Genomic DNA, 22,947 nt, shown 5'->3' with positions numbered 1-22,947 from the left:
TCTTTAAACACCTCTGTGTCCCACAGACTCAAAATAAAGGTACTTTCCTCATTTTCAAAAACTGAGCCTGCCCATACAGGTGTGAAGGATTTTTCCGCAGCCCTTTGTCTCCTCCTCTTCCCTCATTCCATCACACAAAGCTTTTCTCTAATGGCCTATTTCTCCACCTTTGCTTTCTTCTTTATAGCTCCTCACATCTATTTATTCCTCCCTTCTCTCCTCATTGCTGTCTCTGCCTGTCTACCCGTTCCTCCCCCTTTCAGCTCCCTCCCTGCCTCCCACACAAACAGCAGCACTTGAAAATAAGGTTTTATGAAACAGAGTCTTCATTCCCTCTCTTTCCCTTCCATGCTATTTCTTTGTTTAACAATCTATGCCTTTTCAGGGAGGTTTTTCACTTCCCAGCAGCTAAACCAGCTCTTAACCAGGCTGGGAAGAGGGAGCAAAGATCATTACACCAGTGATCAAGGAGAAAAAGGCAAAGAAAAGCCCTTCAAATTCCTGCTGCTGCAGGGGGAAAAAAAAGCAGCATAAAAGCACGACAGCCCTCCTGGGATGATTCTGGGGATGATTCTGGTTCTTGCAGCTCTCAAGGTCAGTGCAAACTCACCCAGTGCAACAAGCTGGTCCCAGCCAAAGCAACAGGGCTTTGGGTCCCCAAAATGCACCTTTTTGCCTTGGTCCCTCAGCAAATTAGCAAATATATCTCTTCATCTGTCTCCTGTGTGCGCAGATGAAAGCTGCATCAATCCTGCACCGAACAGAGCAGATGAGTCACTGCCAGCTTGATGGTAACATATCGCCATGAGACGGTCCTCGTCCCCCTGCAGAGACCTGCCCCATCCCCAAGCCCTGTAATCTTCCCCTCACTCTTTCAAATCAGAAGGAAAAACCAGCAATTTTGCAAGAGGGAGAAGCTGCCACAGAGCGTGGGGTGCGGTGGGAAGCTGCACCCCACAGGTGCGCTCAGCACAGGGCTCATACGGGGGGTTTTCACCTCCTCCATGAAAAGCAGATTGTTTCCATCCCATCCTCAACCACCACACTGTCAGCAGGAAAGAATTCAACCACCACAAGCAGGGTTATGTATCTGAATTTATATTGGCAACAAAGGTCCGTCCACATGCTCCAAGTGTCCTCCAGCTGAAAACATCCGTCTCAGAAATACCTACTGACTATTTCTGACCTGTGCAGAAAGAGCCTGAGATGGCAGGGAAAAAACAAACAAACAAACTCACTCATATACCTTCAAATCTTCCCCCTTAACCCCTACTTACTCTCTCCTTCACGTTGTCATTCCCACCTGTCTCAGAAAAAAAAACCCAAAAGCATGAAGGTTTGCCCTTTTGGGGCAAAGAGGAGGATTTTAAGTACCAGACCCCCGTTGTTATTTTAAGTAGCATGGCCTGTGTTGGCTTTTGGGCAAAGAATTAAACAGGTCCCTATTACTAGGCCAGCATTAGTTCTTCTTCCAGCCTCATCTCCACTATCAGCTCCCAAAGCCCTTAGTGTGAACCGTTGGCAAAGGGAGAGCTGAAAACACTCAGCGGTGCTGGAGGAGACGTCTTGTGCCTCGCAGGAGCTTCCTGGAGCTCAGGGAGGACTTTGAACCTGAGAACACACAACACCCAGCACAGTCCTCGTTGCATTCTTCAGTCATTTGCTCTTACACCAACACAGCGAAAGGTTTTCAGTGCCATAGAGCAAGAGCATACCCCGAATACCAATTAATTTCAGGTCCCTTCAGCAGGTTCTGGAAGTCCCAGCTGGCACGCCTGCATTTGGTCATTTAAAACCAAACCAGGTTCCGAAAGGACAGAAAGTGTCCCCTCTTCTCCCACAGGTTCCCTTTGGCAAGTGCAATTTGCCCCTGCCAAAACTGGCTCGCAGGATTGAATCAGCAGCACGGATTCGGGCACCGGCACCAGCTGGTAGGTGAAGAGCAGGTCATTTTAGACTGAAATCTGCAGATTTTGTTCCTGTGGCAAACTGCACACATAAAGGGGAAAATTAGAATCTGGCCACTTCAAAGAGGCACCTGAAAATACATAACTCCTTGAAAAGGAAAAAGACAAAGCAGCAGTGTTCTGACTGCAAAAGGTAAGGCAGCAACGAGCTGAACTGACTGGGACCGGTCTGTTAGAAACTGGGGGTGTTATTGGAGGATCAAGTGCCGCCGCAGGCTTCCTATGTCACCTTTGCGTGTCACAAACTCTCTGCAGTGCAAATCAATGTGATACACGGGGCTGAACTCACCGACACGAGACCCTCCGATGGAAGAGGTGCCATATGGAATATCACCAAAGAGGCCTTGGCTGAAGTGGTCGAAGCCCCAGGTGTAGGGTTTGGGGTGTCCCTCCTGAGATCCCAAGGCTCAAAACCACTCTCACCTCCCTTTCTCCTCCCAAAGATCAGCAGGTCTCCTCATGCACCAAAGGGGCTTGGAAGAAAGTTAAGAAAAGGAGGGATGGTGAGCATGGGTTGAGGTGAGCAGATTGCAGCAGGGAGTGCAAGTCCTGGCTACGTCAATGGAACATCATGTAAGAAACCACCAAAACCCACCTAGAAAAAATTTTCAAAAAATAAAATGACCAGGATTGGTCCCCGCACAGCTGCTAGCTGAAGGCAGAGCTAGGATCACACTTCTGAGTTATTTTAGAGTAGAAACTAGAATCATCTTGCTGACTCACAGCCAGGCTAATCCTACTTTTCCCTCATGGGGTTCACCTAAAAAAAATCCAACCAACCAAAAAAAAACCAAACAAACCCCCCCACCACCACAACTTGCTGGCTCAAATGCAGCACCTCCGCTGTCCTTTGAGGACGTCTGCCCATCAGTCACCAGGGCATCTCACCACTTCTGGAAACACAAGGAAAATCGTCAGTCAGTCACACCTCTCCATTTCTAGAGCTCTGCTTCATTCCAGTGTCTGTTCTCCCAAGCTGTTCGGCAGCACAAGCTCGGCCTCCCACGAATCAGCCCATGGGAAACGAGGAGACCTCGTTTTCCACCTTGCTCATTAATGTGCACACACAAATAGACCCTTGCTCTCCAGAAATACAGACCAGTCCGCACCACCAAAGGTGGCTGAGCTGCTTCTCTGGCACCATAGGGAAAGACCCTTCCCCTGTTCTCTGGTCAGGCTGGATCAACAAGTCCACAGAGGGCTTGTATGTGACATCAAAGAGATCAAAGATAGGCCAGGCCTGGTTTTTTCCCCCACTGGAGTGATGCTTATGGCTCCAAGGGGGTGACGCTTGGGCTCTTGACCTTGTCTAACCCATAAGTAATGCAGCTTGGAGGACCAGACTCTTCGGAAAGTGTCCCCAGGGTTTTGTGCCTGTTTCATCTGATCCATCAGGGCTGGATTTTTGGGGTCAGTCCCCTGCCCCATCCCCGCCTCATCCTGCAACCGAGCAGCAGATTTTATATCCCAGTGCTTCAACTCCTCATTTCCAAAGGGAACAAGTAGCACTTGTCCCCCTTTCTGAGCTGCTGGGGGAATAAACACAAAGGCAGCGAGGTGCCAGGCAAGCACCCCAGATAAGTGACGGCAGAGAGTGTGACTAAGCCCTTTCCCCATCTCCAAGTCTCCAAGTGCTGTGAAGACAGATGAGGTAATGCAGTGCCTCTCGATATTACCAGAGATATTAAACCAGCTTTACATAAGGAGCTCGTGTCTGTTCCGCGGCCGTGGGCAGCTCCCCGAGGAGGATTTCAGCCACCTTACCGTGTATTTTGGCCTCCCGCTCCTGACGCAATGCACAACAAACGTGATAAAACACAACGCAACCCGGAGCCGCTTGTCATAGATGCTTTTAAAGAGCCTCAGAGCCCCAGGACCGCGCCGTGCAGACAAACCGCCGCGTTCGCCAGCCCTCCCAAAGCCCAGCCTTGGAGACGGCAGCACCACGTCACAGCAAATGCTGGTGACCCACTTCACCGTGACGAGATATTTGTGAATCCTTCCCCCAGCCTGTTCTTTGCTACTCCCCACATCCCTCCCTCCGCTTCCCCAGCCCCGGATTAAACGTTTCCCTCTCAAACGAGCCCTTTGAATCTTGATGTGGAGAGTGCCAGATGCTGGGAGTATTTTACCAGGTGACAGCAGCGGCTTCAAATCGCTGCCACGGGGGGAGATGTGCCAGCAAATCCCCAGCTGCGGCAGTCCTGCGGCTGCACCGGGACCCAGCGCCTTCGCCACTCGCCCAGCCGGTGCCGGCAGTGGCCAAAACCCACAACCACCACCCGCACACCCCGCGCCTCGCAGGACCCTTCCCTGTCTCCTAACCTGGGGGATGCAGCGGTTCTTCGGAGGGTGGGTTATACCTGGCGCCAGGACAAGGTGTAGAAACGCAACAGGCGTCTGTAGCCCAGCAAAATGGGCTTTTTCTGACATCTGCAAAGGGGGTGCAAGCCCTGGGCACCTCCACGGGCCACCGGCTGCACAGGGATGGGGCAAAGTCCCAGCTTGACACACAGGCGGCCGTGTGCCCTGCAGAGGCTGCTCCACAGCCTGGCCACGCTCCCCGCACAGGTGACACAGCATTTCGGAGCCCCGCAGACAGCCCAATACGCTCCCCACCACCACGAGCCCAGACGAAGGCTGAACAGCCTTTTCCTCCACCATCACTTCTGCAGACGTCTGAGCCGAGTGCCACATCTGCCAGCCACGCTTGTCCTGACCCCAAAGGTCTCGCCGGGATGGACGCGGCAGACGTTTTATTCTCCAAGAGATCGAAGTGACATTGCAGAGACACTCACTGTACTCCTGCCAGGGCCTTGACTTTTGTTCTGGTTTTGAAACCAAAACCACGGCTCAAACCTCCACCGTTCAGGCACTCTGCCTGCACGCAGCCATATACATCGCAAAAACATACTCCACGGGTTTTTTTGCTGTTATCTTCTCTCACCCTATGTGAAATTAAAGCAATAAGAACCATGAGAAATGGTAAATATGACTGATTCTGCCCTTAAACGTGCAGCACCAAGGGAAGAGCGGCTTGTTGCAGTCTCACCTGCCTTTCATCAGACCCCCAGCAAACTCCCATCGCACGTTCCCTGCTGCAAAATCCCCTTCCAGAGCACCTGGAAGGCACAAACCCGGCCATTCCTCTGTGGCAACGCGGGCTCTAAAGCGCTTGCAGTCCACTTCAGCTTCCTGCAAACAACCCTATGGAAAAATATCCAGGCTGCTGCCAAAAAACCCCACCAAGCCCACTCCTTCCACCGCAGCGTTCGCCACGCACGGTCCCAAAGGGGCAACTCGTCACCCAGGCCTGGTGCTGCCTGGCATGGGCACAAAACCAACACAAACCCCTTTTTCTGCCCTGAAACAAGGCAGAAATCAGGAAATCGTTACCAAAACAGCCTTGGGAAATAGAAGATTTTGCCTCAAGCTCTCCAGTGGTGCCAGTCACATGCTCTGACTGATGGCACTGATTTACAGCCGGTGGGGACCTGACCCGCTGTGGGCAGGAGAAGTCACACCTGACGAGGCTGCACAACCCGCCTGGTCACCGTGCAAGTGCCACCAACCCTCGCAATGCAGCCGGACCGGCTGCGCTCGCAGCCACAGTTTACAACAAAACCGTTTCTAGAATTAGAGAGAAACTGAAAAGATGCTGCTGAGATCAGGTTGCAAATGCCCTTCTGCTGCAAAGTCTGGCTTCTCAGGGTCATAACACCGACTGCCGTAACTAAAACAAAATTAAAACTGGGAGACTGACCTAGCTAAAACAATTTCAGAGCACCTCACTTTGCTGTGCTCTGTCCTAGCTTTAATCCTGGGTTTGAGCCCCCTTTAGACACAGAATCAAATACTATTTTTTCACTTTATAGTTCCATTTTTTTAATAGTAGAACGAGATTGTAGCTTTTACCCTTCAAAAATCACGACATGTTAGATCTTAAGCCTCTCCCTGGCAGGACTGAGCATCACTCACCCCAAGACAGAAATTCGGAGGAACAAAGGGAAGGGTTTTCAGCCAGGATGACTTTTTTCCATCACAGCTATTTGGCAGGACACCAGGTCGAGGCACTGGAGTAGTTTCAAGGGGAAAGATTCGGGAGATGCAGTGCAAGATGCGCAGAGCATGGACCACAAAGCCTCAGCCCACAAGTGTGACATCTCCCAGACAGGCACGGGCATCCTGCGTCCCCAGCTGCTGTGCCACCCCTGCATCCCACCCTGGGCAGCTCCTCAGGTCTTGCCTTTCTGCCACACTCACCATTTTGCAAACACACTCATTTTCTTTCTTTGAGAATGCTTTTCCAGCCCTCCCAGAGCCAGCAATTCAGCACTAGCAGCTCTGCAGCACTGGGGACACGCTGCTGCACCGAAAGGTGCCACATCCCTTCCTGGGGACAGGCTGGCACATCCCCAGAGATGAGATGAGGTAGGAGGCCACTAGAGCCCAAAAGCCCCAGCAGAAGCTGACCCAGCAGCTCCCCATTGCTATGGAAAAGGTAATTATCACCCTGCCAAACACAGCTGCATAGCTCAGCATCACTGACACCCCTTCCTCTGTCACCCAGAGGTCACACGCTGCTGTTGGCTCTGCTCAGCCATCCTCCCAGAGAGCTGGGTTACAGCCACCCCCAAAACGCTCAGGTCTCCCCAGTGAGCAGATAAGGACTCCCCGAAACATCCATCCCGACGCCCGGGCTGGGCCATGGGGCAGAGCTCAGGTCTCTGCTCAGCGCTGGGTCTGCGATGCCATCTCGGGAATAATGTCATGGCAGCATCAGCAAGTGTTTCATGCCGCCTTTCTGCCTCTTGGAGAAGGGTGAACAACTCACCCCTTTCCACCAAAGCTTTGCTTTTTACACCCAGCACCGGGGAAACTGCCTTTGGCAAGAGGGCAGATGCTCCCAGTTTGGGGTGCTGCTCCCCAAGCAGCCAGGAGATGGTACCCAGATCGATGCTTTTAAGACCTCTTCCCAACAGTCAGCGGGTCCTGTATCTCTCAAATTCCATATCCACAAGTGAAATTAAAAAAAAGAAAAAAAAGAGGGTTATCTCTGACACATTAAAATAGCCCCAACCACTGCAGTACGCAGCGGCAAATTTAACAGCTGTTTTCAGCTGATGGGCATCCCGAACCCATCCCTTCCGACCAACGCAGGATTGCACCAGGCTGCTGTGGCATCACCCTCCTCTGACTCAGCTGTGGCCATAAAAATTACTATGGAAGCAATTCCACAAGTGCAGAGCCAGGTCCCGAACCCAAGAGCCACCCAGATCCGCAGGCGTCAGCCTGAAAACTGTTGCTTTGCAGCTGAAACGTAAGAAGCCGCTGCAGGCAGACAGGGGCTGATTCAGCACCAGGCAGTGACCTTCCAGGGAGGCTCCTGGCACACTCGGGGGTAAAACCCACCTCTCACCTTGTGCCGCAAAACCAGAGTGCTCTCCCTCCCTGCAGAAAGCTGGGGAAGGATCCCCAAAACTCCTCCAGTGCAGAAATGCTCATTCAGAGAGCTCCAGCCCTCCCCTCTGCCCCATCTGCCTCCCCAACACCCAACCAAGGATGGGGAGACCGTGCCGCGGTCCTCAGCAGCCCCTGGTCCCGCTAGCAGAGGGGATGGACACAGAGGGATGAATAATTAAAGATGAAACATTATATTGAATATTGAATATGAAGCATGTAGGGGAATTCTGGATATTTTTTCCCCACATCCCCCCACAGTATGACGGAGTTAGAGGCTGGCATCAGGCACCATGGCTGAGAAAGGAGACATGGGAGATGCTGAAGGTCAAACCCGTGAAGGTCAGACTTGTGGAGGTCGGTCCTGAGCTGGAACGGGGAGCTCAGCCCGGCATAGTCCATCCTCCCGCTCCTGACAGCATCCTGCACAAGCCCCACCCAGGGACACGGGGCTGCCGCGGGGAGGGTTTCCTCCTCTCACCCCAATGCCAAAGTTTTGCTGGACCGACAGCAATTCAAGAAGAAAAATCCTCTTCCTTTCCCCTCTCCAGCCCCAGCAAAAGCCACCAGATAGTCAGAGAACTAAGCAGGAGCAGGGACCAAATCAACAGGTCTCTGCAAACATACAGGGCACGGATGCACATAGAGGCATGGACACCAGGCTGAAAAGCCCGAGATATTCCCCTTGCCATGTATTTCATCCCTGGAAGCACCCACCTCGAAAGAGGAGCCCAGTCTGGTGCCCTCCTCCCTCCCACTCATTTGCTGCAATCTTCTCCCTGTAGCTTAAAAATATTTGCCTCTGCCGTCTCTCTCCATTTTGATTTTTTTTTTTAGCCCTTTGTGAGCTCCTTTCCAGCACAAAGCAGGAGCCACATTAAAAAAATATCAAAATATATCAAAGTCCCCATGCCCAAGAGAAGAACCCCCAGCTCCTTCCTAGGGAAAGGCGAGGACTAACAGCCAAGGCTGCTGCCCGTTCTCCTGCCTCGGGATCAACAGCAGCTAAACGGAGACATTAAACCTACCCGGGCAGAGCAAACAAATACCACTGCCTGTGCAGACGGGAGAGGAAGCGGAGCTGGAAACCCGATGAAAACCTTTCAGGGAGGCGCAGAGGCTTTCCTGCCCAGGATGGAAGGATTTTGCTGGGGATGCTGCTGCTTCCCCCCTCTCCCTCCCGGCAGCCCTGTTTCCGGCACATGGCAGCTCCGCTTCTCCCTTCCCAGAGCCCTTCTGCCTCCAGGATCCTTCTGCAGCACCGACCCCCGGGCTCCAGCCTCCCCCTCCTTGCTGAAGCCCGGCAGCGGCTGGCAGCGGCCATCCCAGCTCAGGGCAGGCACATCCCAGGTACGCGCAGGGAGCGGGCAGGCTCCCACACGTCGGCAGAAATGCCTTCCCTGCCCGCCTGACCTTCAGGGAGCAGAGGAGAGGAGCTGTGCTGGGAAGGGGGATGCTCAGGGCCGACCGCCCCCATTCTGCTCATTGTTTTGGGTTAAAAAAAAAAAAATTACCATTGCTTATTAACAGGGTGAGCTGCGTGGGTACGGCACGGCAGCCTCTGGCCTCCATCCTGGGCAGCTGTGAGGACGGGGACACTCACCTTGAGCAGGTAGATCTGCGTCTCGATTTGGCTGCGTCACCCTGAGCAGGGACGCCGCGCATCTCTCTGCTGATACCCCGGCACCTCCGTCCCTTCGTCCCCCTGGGTGCTGGTGTGGTGTGGGGGGAAGCAGCAGCTCTTACCTTGTGTCCTCCAGCTGCACGGTCACACCTTGGGAGCTGGCTCTTGCGCAGAGAGGAGGGAGGGGGGAAAACTTGGGAGTTTCCCACAATGCACCTCTGCAGACTGCATGAAGATGGAGAGCGGGGTGGGGGGGGACGACAGCGCTCCAATCCGGAGGGGAGGGCTGGGACTTTGCGGGGGGACACAGGATGTCAAGGGGGGGACCGGCGAGGCCAGCTGCATTTGCACATCCCCTGTTATTTGGGGCTGAGCCATGGGTCAGTGACTCGGGGCTGTCCCTGCAGCACTGAGCCCTCTCCCTCGCTTCTCCAAACCCTGCCTGGGTTTGCAGTGATTGCACTGAATATAACCAGAAAGCTAGGGGAGAACATCCTGGGGAGGGGTGTCAACCTGATAAAATGGGATAATAGTGTGTAAACAAGAGAAAAAGAGGAACATGGGGCTCCCTGTACCAGGATAAGGTATTTCTGAGCATGACTGTTCCCAGCAGCGAGTTAGGAGGCCGCAATCTGTCCTACCAAGGAGAAGCTCTGCACAGTGGAGGGACAGAGTTAAAATCCTGCACCTTTGAGTAGTTTTGTGCCAGCTCTGCTTCCTTTCTCCCCAGACCTGCCCCATCACATCCCGCTGGCCTCCCTGTCCCATCCCCTTGCAGCAGGAGCCACCCAGCAGAGACCCCACAAACCTTGTCGCAGCAGCTGCACCATTTGCAATCAGCTGCCAAGATGTTGGCCATGAAAAGTCTGGTTTTCCTCCCTAAACTCCCAACATGCCTTAAAACATCCTTTCCCAACACCCCTCAAAAACAGCTTTGCTAAACAAATCCCCCAAAGCATTTTCTTTTCCATGACGCCTCAGCTGGAAACCCCCATGTGCCTCAGTCTCAGTTCCCCCGGTCCCTTCCTCCTCCACAGCCTGGGTTTACCCCCTCCTGACCAAAACACATGTACTCCGTTCATAAACTGGAGCATGAAAAGCAGCAGAGCAGGTCCCAGAATGGGCTTTACACTCATTTCATCCCTGGGCAGCAGAAACCCCCAAGGGAGCATTGAGACCCCCGAAGGAGCATCTCTCCTCTCCCAGAACCCCAATTTAACCCACCCATGGCTGGAGAGGGAGGAAAAGGCTCCACGGCAGCAAAAACCCATGGCCATTTGGGCAGCAGCCAATTTTTCTTACCTTTGCACCTCCTGGGATGCAGGATGAAGGACATTTCTCATGGTGGTTTGCAACAGCCAAGGTGGGTTTGCAGCAGCTGAAGCACTGCCTGGCTCAGCACCCTGTGCTGCAAACACCAGCCCACTTGCCCCTGAGGGGCTATTAGTAGCCCCGGAGCGGCCTCACCTGGGACCTCCCCACCTGCTGCCATGGAGCTCTGGTCCTGGTCCTGGCTCCATCTCCTGACCCAACTCCCCAGGGGCACCCAGGTCCATCCCCTCGCCTGCTCCAGCACCCGTCTCACCCCGCAGAGCAGTAACAGTATTGACCTGTATGCATCCTAGCTCTATAGTATTTTGCAATTATCATCATTAATACAATTTTGCAAAAATGTAAATGCAATTAACTGGACAGCAGGGTGTGTTAAGAGGCACAGAGAAGTATTTAATTTAAAAGTTCCCAAGCACCTCCCCATAACCTGACAGTGATGGGGTATTTTCCCCTCCCCATATAATTTCCAGTTAGCCAATGTATTTGCCTTTAGCATAAGCAAAACTATATTTATTATATTTATATGTATTTTACACATAATTCTTTCAGCCTTTAGCTAATCAAGTACTGCTAGGGCTTAATTTTTCACCTGTTTCCAACACTTTTTTCCCTTTCTTGTACGGTTTCCTCCCCTACTCCCCTTGCAAATGCCTCCTACATCGACATGCTCATCTGTGATGGGATTTGGTGTCTCTCACCAGGTCTGGCTGCTTCTCTGCAAGTTGTTGTCCTGCGAGGCTGATCCTGTAAACGAATAAATCCACCAAGGGCATTAAGTTGTTATAATTTTAGAGCATTTTTGCAATGCTTTAACAGAAAGTCCCCAGCCTAGGGGGCTCCAGATCTCAGCAGCTGTAACCCCCCAGGCTCCCTTGAGAGCTGTAACAGTTTTTATTCTTAGATCCTGGGTTATTATTATTGCTTTAAGTTGTTAGACCACGCTAAGCAAGCCCACAACAGGGTACAGGTTAGATATTTAATCATGAAAAAAAACCTCTTGCAGGAATTACTGGCTGCCCTGCTTAAACTGAAAGAAAATAAAGCTCCAGATGGGCAAAAACTGCCAGCCGAGGCCTGGGGATGTGCCTCGATTCGCAGCTTCTGCCCTGCGGATCACTGGCCTCCATCTCCGGTGGTCTCCACAAACAGCAGGTCATCTCCAGGGATGCTGCAGACCTTCCCGTGGTTCCAGACGGCAGCAGTTAAACTGAGTCAGTGCATCTCCTGGCTTATTAAATTGTTTCACAGTATGATTTTCAGGCTTCCCATTTTCAGGCTTTACCACGCATTCCATAGATTTTCTTCCCAGACATTCTGAGCTTGGAAGAGAAATCTCATTTTCTTCATCTCCCATCATGTTTTCTATCCCCCTTTTCTCCAGCTGTACCTCCCGTATTTTATTTCTTTACTCACATAACTACCATGCACAAAGAGATGTGATGGGTTCTGCTTAGAGAGCAAAGCACATTTGCTCTGGAAGGGCTGGAAATTCAGGGGCTCGGTGGTATTTCGGTCAAACCCACAACGTGTTGGTAGGAGGAGTATGAGCTGCCAGAGCCCTTCGGGTATTAAATTCCTCATCCGGGCGGTTTTCTGGAGGCTGGTGACGAGAGGCCCCGTGGTTGGAAGGAGGAAGGGCGTGCCGGATGCCGCCGTTCAAAACTGAAACCCTGCCGGCACGTGGGACGGGGATTTGGGGCAGCGCCAGGTCCTTCCGCAGGGTCCCCCCATCCCACCGCCCCGGTGATGCGGTGAGTCCATCACGGCACAGCCATGATGTGGTGCCAAGAGACGGGGCTGTCCCCGGGGCTGGGGGGATTCTGCAGCTCCCGGGCTGGTTATAAACCCCCAGGATGCTTTTTAGGGTGTTTTTGGGGGGACATCCCCAGGGAGCTGGGTCCTGCAGCACCCACAGCCCTGTTGACCTTGCCACGTTGAGGTGACTGTCCCCAGCCCTTCCAGCGCAGGGAGAACTGGGCCGTATGGGAGAAACTCGCTGCCCAGCTCCAAAACCTCGTCGTGATTTCCAGCCGTTGGTATTTCCAGGCGATATCCCGCGATGGCAGGGGAAGAGGGTGTGTTAGCTGTCCTCGTACGAGCACTGCAGGGTCTCACAGTTAAAGACTTCCAGGAGTTTAAGACGAAGTTATCAGCGATTCCCGTGGAAAGAGGATGGAATATCCCCAAGGATTCACTGGCCAAGGCCGCCCACCCCTGCGCACTCGTCAGCTCCATGAGCAAGATCTACAGCCAAGACGCCACGGTGGACATCGCGATCGGGTTGTTCCAAGAGATGAACCAGAGAGACCTTGCAGAGAAACTCCTGGCTGAGCAGGTGAAAGGTAGGAAACCAGTGTATATTTTGTTTTTCTATGTCTGTTTTTCCCCCTTGAGTGATCCTGGATACAAGTAGAAGTTGGTAAGAGCAGGTTTTGGTTTCCCAGGGAGCCTGGAAACACAAAGATGTCCTGGCAGGCATCCTCCTGGGATGGGGATTAAGGACATTTCTGCAGAGCACACATTTGGTGACGCTTTAGAGCCAGAAGCATCCCCAGGATGGTCCCTTCGGCCCCAGGGACACAAGCAAAGGGGGACGAAAGCTGCAGGTGGCCCCAGACAATTGCATTTGCTCCCAGGGTGGATGAGGATCACAGGGTGGGTTGATGGATCAGGATGATGGGGACACCCAGGAGAGGAGAAGGACCCCCCTAACTGACCAGAGGCCCTAATTTCTCACAGACGATGTCCTGGGTGCCTCCACCAGACTTAGGAAAGGCCCAAGCACTGGAACAAGCATCTTGTTGGTGTGTTGGGAGCACGGTCGGGCTGGTTGGGGCTCCTCGGGGATCCCCAGCTCGGGGCTGACTCTGCTTCTGGCCGGCGCAGGGTACAAGCAGGAATACAGAGAGTGCGTGGTCCAGGAGTTCTGCTGCTACGAAGAGGTGAACGCCTGTCTCGGGGACAACCTGTCTGTCAGCAGACGCTTCACTGACCTGACCATCACCAGGAAGCCCCGGCGCAAGCGCGGAGGTGAACGCGAAGGTGTGGACACCAGCTGTGGGTGTGCTGATGCTGGCAACGGAGGAGCCACTGTCACCGTCACTGCGCAAACACTGTTTAAACCCGACGAAGACGGGCAAACACCGCAGGTCGTGGTGCTGGTGGGGGCCCCGGGGATGGGGAAGACGATGACGGTCAGGAAGGTGATGGTGGGGTGGGTGGAAGGGACCCTCTACACGCAGTTTGACTACATCTTCTGCATAGGCTGTAAGAACATTGCCTTCACCAGGGAAGCAAACGTGGTGGACCTCATTTCCACGTGCTGCCCTCACAGGCGAGCACCGGCTGGGAAGATCCTGGCTGACCAGAAGAAGATCCTGTTCATTTTTGATGGCTTTGAGGCCTTGGGATTTTCTTTGGTTCAGCCCAAAGATGAGCTGAGCTCTGACCCGTGGGAAGTGAAGCCGCTGGAAACCACCCTGATGAGCTTGTTGAAGAAAACTGTTCTCCCTGAGTCCTCCTTGCTCATCACCACGAGGCCAACGGCTCTTCAGAGCCTGGAGCGGTGCCTGGAGGGTGAGTATTATGCAGAAATACTGGGATTTTCAGCAGCCATGAGGAAGGAATATTTCCACAGGCATTTGGAGAATGCCAATAAAGCTGACGTGGCCTTCAGGTTTACCAGAGGCAACGAGATCCTCTACAGCTTGTGCATCATCCCTGTCATGAGCTGGATCGTCTGCACCATCCTTGAACAAGAGCTTTCCAAGAAGAAAAACCTCATTGAGTGCTCTAAACCCATCACGCAGATGAGTGTGTTTTACCTCTCCTGGTTACTGAAGTCCAGAGGTGGGGACAACCCGCGGGACCTCCAGCGGTTCCTCCCCAAGCTTTGCTCCTTGGCTGCTGATGGCATCTGGAAGCACAAGGTTCTCTTTGAGGAGAGGGACATCAAGGATCACAGCTTGGACCAGCCAGACCTTCTCCCGCTCTTCCTCAATGAGAAGATCTCACAGAAAGACCATGGGAATGTCTACAGCTTCACCCACCTACACCTCCAGGAGTTTTTTGCGGCGATGTTTTATGTTCTAGAGGATGAGGAGGAGATGGTCGGTGACTTGGGGGCTCTCACAAAGGACATAAATATGTTATTAGAAACCTATAGTGATTCCAGGAAGGATTTGAACTTAACGGTGCGATTCCTGTTTGGTCTGGTAAGCCAAAAATCAATAGAGCACGTGGACAAAATCACCGGGTGCAGAATTTCACCACGAGCCAGGGAAGATCTGCTGAGGTGGCTTCAAAAGAGGTACAGAGGCATCGCCCATCCCGGCCGAGCAGCAAAGGTGTCACATTTGGACACTTTACACTTTTTGTTTGAGATGAACGACGAAAGCTGCACACAAAGCGCGTTGGCTGGTTTCACCGACATGGACCTGCAGGACATCCAGTTGACCCAGTACGACCAAATGGCTCTTTCCTTCTGTGCCAGGCAGTGGGGTGGGCTGGGCTGTGTCACCCTCCGGGGTTGCTCCTTCCAGCCGCAGGATCCCGGTGAAGAGCCGAGCATGGCGGAGTCCTGGTGAGTACTGACCCCTCTCTGCTCTAGAGACCCAAAATCGTAAAGATTCCTTCTTCTTGGTTTTTAAAGCATTTCAGTTTGTTCCACACGAACACCAGCTTGTCTCCTCACCAGAGTTTAGTTCCTCCGTGGTGGATTTAACTTATTATTGGGGAGAATTGTGGGGAATGAGGATCGCGCAGGGTCCTCCATCGCCCACGTGAGATGGGATCAATGGAGATGGAGCATCTCGGCTCAACTCCCCAGCCCGAACAGGCCCCTCTGCGTCCGGGTGTTGATCTGGCTTCTTCTCGCATGCAAAGAGGGGGATCCCCGGGCCTGAAACTGTAAGAGCACCCCAAGTTTTGCTTGAGGGCAGGTGACTCGTGATCCTTTGCATCTCCAAAGCCACAGAGGTGCCACCCGAGACCTCCCGAGCTTGGGTGGGGTGTGTGCTGGTGTCAGAGCCGGGACAACCCGGTGCTGGTGAGGGCTGCCCGTGCCCCCCGGGGCTCTGTCCCCCCACAGCTCCAGTGCCCTGGGAGCCGGAGAACATCCCCATCGGCAGGAGGAGCTGCCCCCCCACATCCACCCGCTCTGCCAAGCGCTGCAGCACCCGGGCAGCCGCCTGCAGGTGCTCCGGTAAGAGCACAAACCACGGCCACGGTGCCGCTGCCGGCACGGGGTGGGGGCACGGGGTGGGGGCACGGGGTGGGGCCTGGCCACCCCGGTGGCTGTGGGGTGCAGGTGGGGGCACCCAAACCAGAGGGGAGAATGTGAGCAGTCCCCCAGCTCCCTGGGACCAGCAGCAGGGGCTGGGCCCCCTTGAGCCTGGGGAGGGTGCGGTCCCTCCCTGCTGATTGGCTGCACTAAGGGTGGGTGTGGTCTCTCCCTGCTGATTGGCTGCACAATGGGTAGATGGGTGTGGTCCCTCCATGCTGATTGGCTGTGTGGTGGGTGGGTGTGGCCCCTCCATGCTGATTGGCTGTGAGGTAGATGGGTGTGGCCCCTCCGTGCTGATTGGCTGTAGGGTAGATGGGTGTGGCCCCTCCATGCTGATTGGCTGTGAGGTAGATGGGTGTGGCCCCTCCATGCTGATTGGCTGTAGGGTAGATGGGTGTGGCCCCTCCATGCTGATTGGCGGGTGGCTGGGGGTCCATGGCCAGCGGGATGGGGTGTGACGAGCTGACGGGGTCTCTGTGTCTCCCCCAGGCTGCGCTGGTGCCGACTGTCCCGGAGCTGCTGCGCGGAGCTGGCGGAGCTGCTGGCCTGTCACCCCAGCCTGGCCCAGCTGGAGCTGGGTGACAGCACGCTGGGTGACACCGGCGTGCGCCTGCTCTGCCAGGGGCTGCAGCAGCCCGGCTGCCGCCTGCGCGTCCTGCGGTGAGCGGCCCCGGCACCCCCGACACTCCGTCTCCCATGGGGTGGAGCACAGGTTCCCCAAAAAGTCTCTCTGGGGTGACATCATCCTTCTCTCCCACCCTCCTGGGGTGAGGAGCTCAAAAGCAGTGTCACCGTGGTGGGGAGCGTCAGCATGGTGGGGTCTAACACCATGGTGGCACTGGGGGCCCTCGGGCTGGCTCTGAGGGTCTGTCCCACGGGTCCCGGCAGGCTGTGGTACTCCCGCCTCACCAGCGCCTGCTGCCGGGACCTGGCCACCGCGCTGGCCACCAGCCCCTGCCTGGAGGAGCTGGATTTGTCCTTCAGCGAGGGGCTGCGCGACGCTGGCGTGGAGCTGCTGTGCGAGGGGCTCCGGCACCGCGCCTGCCGGCTGCAGACACTGCGGTAAGGGGACAGGAGGATGGGGTTCCCTCCTTCCCCTCCCGGATCAGCTCCAGTGGACCCCCCGTTCCCGTTTGCCTTGGTCCCACAGGCTGGGATGCTGCCGGCTGACGGGCGCCTGCTGCCGAACGCTGGCCGCTGGGCTGGCCGGGAGCTCCCAGCTCACCTGCCTGGACCTGAGCGACAATGAACTGGGAGCTGCTGGTGTCCTACAGCTCTGCCAGCAGCTCCGGCATCCCACCTGCCCACTGCGAACCCTGGGGTAAGGCGCCCGGTGCATCCCCGTCCATCCCCGGCATCCCCGTGCCAGCACCCGCTGGGATGCTGCAGGTCAGGAAAGGGGGTACCAGCACCCAGGAGGGCGTTTTTAACAGCTTTTCTCCTTTTCTTCCTCGATGTAAAGCCTGAGCACATGCGGGTTAACAGAGGAAGCGCTGCAGGAGCTGGTGGCTCTGCGGGCACTGAAGCCCGAGCTGAAGATCGGGGACCTGCTCGAGCAGGACGTGCCACAGGTTGGGGCCATGGCCCGGCTGCCCTGTCACCGCGGCGTCCTGCCGGGGGGCAGGAAGGTGCCCCCCGCCTTTCGGAGAGGTCTCTGCAACAACCAGAGCCATTTCTAGCGCCGTTCTCGGTGCTGCTGAAGCTCAAGGGAAGCCTCCCTGGGGTTGAGAATCCTCCCGTGCTCTTCCCTGTCGTACCCCCCGTCCCCACCGTGTGTGGGTCCAGCTCCTGCCCCACGTCCCTGAGGGATGGCTGATGTACCAGGATGCGAGGCGCCAGCCCTGGAAGTGAGCCACCAACCAGTTTTGGGTTTTAATAGAGAAAAAAAAAAGATAAATTTACAGTGAAACAATAAAAAATTAAAAATCGCTGCAGTGCTGCTTGCAGGAGGGACACAAGAGCTGTTTCGCTGCTCTGCTGTGATCCTGGGCAGCGAGAGGTGACCTCCATGGCCAGGGCCATCCCTTCTTGGGGACAGGACCTCCCCACCCTGCACCTGCGTCCCCAGGGAATCCTCACAGCGATGTCCCCAGGGTGCTGGTGCCAACATCATCATAGTCCGTGTGCCCTGGGGGCGGTGCCGGGAGGCCCCATGTGGCTTGTGCAGGATTTGAGGGGTGGCAGCTCCCACCTTAGGGGACAACAAAGGCCGGTGCTTTGTGGGGGCTGCTTTGTGTCCCTCCCACATCCCCCATGGATCTGCAGCCTGCTCCCTGCCCACAGCCAGTTCCCCCGAGGTGGCTCTCCGGGGGACAGGGCAGCCCTGGCCCCTCTTACCTGTGGGTGGGGGACAGCCCCAGCTCCTCCGTGCCACCCCCTCAGAGAAGTCCCCAGCACTGGGAGCGGGGGACGCTTCTGGCACGGCTGCAGCATCATCATAGACATCCGGGGAGCTGTGCTGGGCTGGGGACTCTGCGACAGGCACAGGGGGGACAGGGTGAACCAGAGGCAGTGGCAGGGGTCTGGCTGTGCCACCCACCTCTGGCCATACCACTGGGGATGTCCTGGTGGCACCGGGGCTGCGGGATCTCAGCCAGAGCCCCAGCAGTCATTAATGACACTAATGGCAGCCACAGCTGAGCTGGGCTCACCTGGGTGAGCAGGAGCCGTGTCCCCTCGTGTCCCCAGCACCTGCCATGTCCCCTTTCCCCCGGGCTCCCCACCAGGTTCCTGTCCCTGTGTCCCTACCTGAGGCTGCCTTGGGGTCGTCCTCCTCCACGCCATCCCCAGTGTAATATGGCAGCTTCGTCTCCGACCCTTCTGACAGGGAGCCTGGCGGGGGGAGGACAGGGGTTGGCAGTTTGGGAGTGGCTGGAGTTGGCATCGTGGGCAGCATGGCCCTGGGGGGACCAGGGGACACCCCCATGCCGTAGGAACCAGCTGGTGCCACAACACCAGGACCCGGTGGGGCTATGGGACAGAGTGCCCCGCTCTTTTGGGAGAGCCTCCAGGCACGGGGGGGCTGCACCCACCTGACTGACTGGGCACCTCCTGGTACTCCGGGTCCGGGATGTAATCCAGCTCCTCATATACGGCGTCAGAGACGGCGTCTGCAGCTCCACCACGGCCTGAAATGACGGGCAGCACTCACCCGGGGCCGTGGGGACCGTGGGTGGCACTGGGGTCACTCTCTGAGCCACCCTGTGGAGTGGGAGCCCCAGGACCCCCAAACCACCTCTGCCCCGGCACCCACTCCCCAGGACTCACCTCGGCGCCGAGCCCGGGCACGGCACATCTGCACGGCCAGGGCGCCCAGCGCCAGGAGCAGCAGCGTCCCCAGGACCACACACAGGACCGTGGGCACCGGCACCGACCCCGCCGCTGCCACCAGGGCGGTGCTGCTGGGGACACCTGCGGGGACATCGCCAGGCGGCGTGAGGAGGGGACCCCGGCCAGCCCAGCACAGTGGGTGCTGCCGGCACGGGCACAGCTACCTGGGGATGGGGCAGGTGTCCTGCTCGTGCCATCACTGTCCTCATCACAGGTGACATGGGCGTCCCCGCCAGGGCCGCAGTCCTGCAGGCGCCAGGGTGCCGAGGGACATCGCCAGAGCGAGTGGGTCCCCTTCTCGCAGCCCACCCAGGCCAGCCAGGCGGGGGCCGTGTCCCCGGGGGGCGCAGGCTCCAGCTTCCCCCTGTCCCCGCAGCCCAGCTGGCGGCAGGCGGCGATGGCCGTGGCGGGGCTGGTGCCGTTGGCACAAACACGGCCCCAGGTGCCGTTGTGCAGCACCTCCAGGCGCCCGGCACAGCGGCCGCTGCCGCCCGCCAGCCGCAGGGACAGCTGATCTGCAAGGGGGGACGGGGGGGTCACGGCACTGACCGGGGATGGTCCCCCGGGTCCCCAGTCTGGGGGTGCGCGGCACTGACCTGAGCAGATGGCGCCTGCCCCACCACCGCGCCGGCAGCTGCGTCGTGCCGAAGCCGGACAGTCCCAGAGAGACGCCTCGGTCCCGGTGCAGCCACCAGCATCTGGCCATGGTGTCCCCACACCAGCACCGAAGTGATCTGCTCCCGGTGCCGCCAGCGCCGTGCCACAGCCCAGCTGGCGGCACACAACGGTGGCATCCGGGAGGTCCCAGGTGTCCTGGCAGGCGGTGGCCCAGGTGCCACTGGTGTAGAGCTCCACGCGCCCGGCGCAGTGCCCAGGGCCACCTGCCAGCCTCACCCGCCGGCTGCCTGCGGGGACACAGGGGACCGGGCTGCGGTGGCTGCTCGGGGAGCCAGCACCCCCAGCACTTCCCGGGACACTCACCCGAGCAGACGACGGCCACCTCCTTGGGGCTGCCGGTTTGCGCGGTGGCCATCTCGAAGACATTGCACTGTGCCAGGCTCTCCTCAGTGCCGGCACACCGCAGCACCACGGTGCCCAAGCCCGGCACGGCAGAGACTTTCTCCAGCACGCCACAGCCCAGCTGCCGGCAAACCATGCTGCCAAGCCCGGTGTCCCACGGCCCCGCCACCACACGGGCCCATGTCCCGGGGCTCGTGGTCACCTCCAGCCGCCCGTTGCACCGGCTCTCCCCCTCCACCAGCCGCAGGGGCTCGGCAACGCCTGCAAAATCCCCGGCGGTGCCGTGGGGCCGCAGCACCAGTGGCATATACATTTTGGGGGATGGTGGCTCAGCCCTCTCCTCACCCCAGAATGACCCTGTGTCCCCCGCTCCCAAGTTTTAGGGTGCCCCAAAAGCCCCTGAGGGCTGTTCCCACACCGACCTGAGCAGTTGACGGCGGCGGTGTGACCGGGGGGACAGGGGAGCTCTCCCAGCACCGCCGCGGGGCACTGGCCCAGGTGCCGTTCGCTCCCGTCGCAACCAAAGCCATCGCGCCACATCGGCCTGTCCCCCCCGCCGAAGGAGCCTCCCGGGGGCACAGCGATGGCGGGGCCGCAGCCCAGGTGGCGGCAGAGGACGTGGGCGTCGGGCAGGTCCCAGCCGGTGGCACAGAGGGACCCCCACGTCCCCCTCACCTCCACCTCCACCCGCCCGGCACAGCCGCTGTCGCCCGCCAGCCGGAAACCCGTGTAGGCTGTGGCAGAGAAACGGTGTTAGAGGGGGGGGACGGTCGCACGGGGACCCCCCGACACGACACCCCCTGGTGTCCCCAGTGCTTACGGGAGCAGATGATGCCGGCGTGGCTGGTGCAGCCGGGGCTGTGGGGCGGCTGCTGGGAGCAGGCAGAGAGGAGGGTTTCGGTGCCGGAGCACTCGAACCGCAGGTCCCAGAGAGGCCCCGTTCCTGCCCCAGGCTGGCCGGTGCCATGGACGGCGAGCACCGTGCCGCAGCCCAGCTCCCGGCACACCACCTGGGCGGCCTTGATGTCCACGTGGTCCTCGCAGACGCTGGCCCAGGTTTGTCCCCTCCGCACCTCCAGCCGCCCGGCGCATGCGGTGTCACCACCAACCAGCCGGGCAAACCCTGCCGGGAGCGGCACGGGGCGGTGGTGAGGGATGTGCCATCACCAGCGCATCCCCAGCACCGCCCGGCTCCTACCTTGGCAGGCGACGGCGATGTCGAAGTCGTGAATAGCATTATAGGGTCCCCAGCCGCGGATCTCGCAGTCCCAGAGGGTGGCCTCGTCCCCGCGGCAGTCAACCAGAGCCAGGCTGACAGGACCGTCCCCTTTGCCAAAGCTGGCGATGGCAGCATAGGCACCGGCGGCTGAGCCACAGCCCAGCTGCCGACACACCACCTCGGTGTCCTCCATGTCCCAGAAGTCATCTGCCACCGAGCCCCAGCGGCCCCGCAGCTTCACCTCCAGCCTCCCGGCGCAGGGACCCCCGCCGGCCACCAACCGCAGCTCCACCGCCTCTGCACCGGGGCACGGGCACGGCCTCAGCCCTGCCTGGGGACACCCCAGCACACAGCGTGTGTCCCGGCACGGCCAATGTCCCCACCTCACCTCTGCAGGTCACCCCCACGTCCAGTTCATGGCCGCAGTAGTGCTGTCCCCAGCCAAAGTGAGGACACTCCTGCAGCGTCTCCTCGGTGCCCTGGCAGAAGAAGGGCTGGAGCCAAATCCGGCCGGTGCCCTGCCCGAACGGGGTGTAGGTTGACGCCTTGGCCACCCCGCCGCAGCCCAGTTGCCGGCACACCACGGTGGCCCAACGGGCATCCCAGTCGAAGTCGTAGCTGCAGACGGAGCCCCACTCGCCGTCGTGCTTCACCTCCACCCTCCCGGCGCAGTGCCCGCCGCCACCCACCAGCCGCAGCTCCCCGGTGCCTGCGGCAAGGAGGGTGCTCAGCCCGGCCCGGGGGGTCCCTGTCCCCCAGGTGGGTCCCTGTCCCCCCGCTGCCCCCCGCCCCGGCGCTCACCCCCGCAGAGCTGCACCCACAGCAACAGCCCCAGCACCCTGACAGGCACCATCGTGCCGTCCCGGCTGCTGCCGGCGCGGTGACGTGGGTGATATATCGGCAGCAGGAGCCAATGGAGGCAGCAGCACCTTTTGAGCTGTTATCAGGCGGGTTATCACTCGGGTAGCAGAGCCCCGACCTCCAATAATCTGCTCCGTGCCCAAATATGAGGCTCAGCTCCGCTTCTGGCGTCACACACCTCGCCACCCGGATGGCCCTGGGGGGAACCAGCCCCCCCGGGACACCTGCTGCCAGCACCTCCCCACCCGTGTCCCCCCGTGGGGCTGATGCTGCTCCCAGAGCACAGTCCCGATGGCGACAGGATTCACCTGAAATCCTCCCAAAGCCTTCATGGCGCCACCCTCAGCGCCAGAACGGGGCGAAGCCCAAGGCCCATGGCACGCCAGCACCCACCCTTGGGGCGCTCCCCTCCCTGGGGGTGCCTGGAGACCCCATGGGGACACTGAGGTGACAGCCACCCCCCCGGCTCACCGCGGCGTTCACAGATGGCACATCCCCAGCTCCTCGCGGTGCCGGCAGCACATGGCGGCTCTGCCCGCGCTGCCTGCAGGTGCGTCCCCGCTCACCCCGCGGTGCGGGCAGGAAGGAGATGGTTTCCCCCTAGGCAGAAACCCAGTGTCGGCATCGACCACACGCAGCTCCCCGGCCACCTGCGCTGCTGGCGATAACGCCGTGCTTTGGCACACTGTGGCGACACCGCCAAGGGGGGAGCGGTGCCGGGGGACCCACCTGGCTCAGCCAGGACTGAGCACCAGCAAAACCTGCCGGGCGTGGGGGGTGGAAGGGAGCGGGAGCTCCCTCGAGGTGTTGGTGTGTGCGAGGACAAGGACGCGGCTGAGCCACCCATGGC

General features: G+C 58.2%; 2 protein-coding genes across 2 annotated transcripts; one reads left to right on the top strand and one right to left on the bottom strand.

Moving 5' to 3' along the window:
• Positions 1-12,368: 12,368 nt before the first annotated feature.
• On the top strand, positions 12,369-17,346 carry LOC135989347 (NACHT, LRR and PYD domains-containing protein 12-like). Its single transcript, XM_065636123.1, has 7 exons — positions 12,369-12,725; positions 13,270-14,965; positions 15,473-15,586; positions 16,157-16,327; positions 16,556-16,729; positions 16,818-16,988; positions 17,130-17,346. The coding sequence occupies exons 1-7, from the start codon at positions 12,443-12,445 to the stop codon at positions 17,344-17,346; spliced, it is 2,826 nt and encodes a 941-aa protein (XP_065492195.1). The 5' UTR covers positions 12,369-12,442.
• A 262-nt stretch (positions 17,347-17,608) lies between these two features.
• LOC135989847 (scavenger receptor cysteine-rich type 1 protein M130-like) lies at positions 17,609-22,429 on the bottom strand. The gene is made up of 14 exons (XM_065636910.1): positions 22,343-22,429; positions 22,038-22,173; positions 21,625-21,945; positions 21,216-21,533; positions 20,838-21,140; positions 20,440-20,751; positions 19,979-20,278; positions 19,594-19,902; positions 19,159-19,512; positions 18,941-19,078; positions 18,700-18,795; positions 18,416-18,499; positions 18,005-18,139; positions 17,609-17,858 (listed from the first exon to the last, which is right to left on the bottom strand). Exons 1-14 carry the CDS (start codon positions 22,427-22,429, stop codon positions 17,743-17,745), a joined length of 3,009 nt encoding a protein of 1,002 aa, XP_065492982.1. The 3' UTR covers positions 17,609-17,742.
• Between the last annotated feature and the right edge of the window lie 518 nt (positions 22,430-22,947).

Source organism: Caloenas nicobarica, chromosome 5 (genome assembly GCF_036013445.1).
Source record: "Caloenas nicobarica isolate bCalNic1 chromosome 5, bCalNic1.hap1, whole genome shotgun sequence".
NCBI lineage: Eukaryota > Metazoa > Chordata > Aves > Columbiformes > Columbidae > Caloenas > Caloenas nicobarica.
The sequence above is the reverse complement of the archived record's forward strand: the minus strand, read 5'-3'. Positions and strand labels throughout refer to the sequence as shown.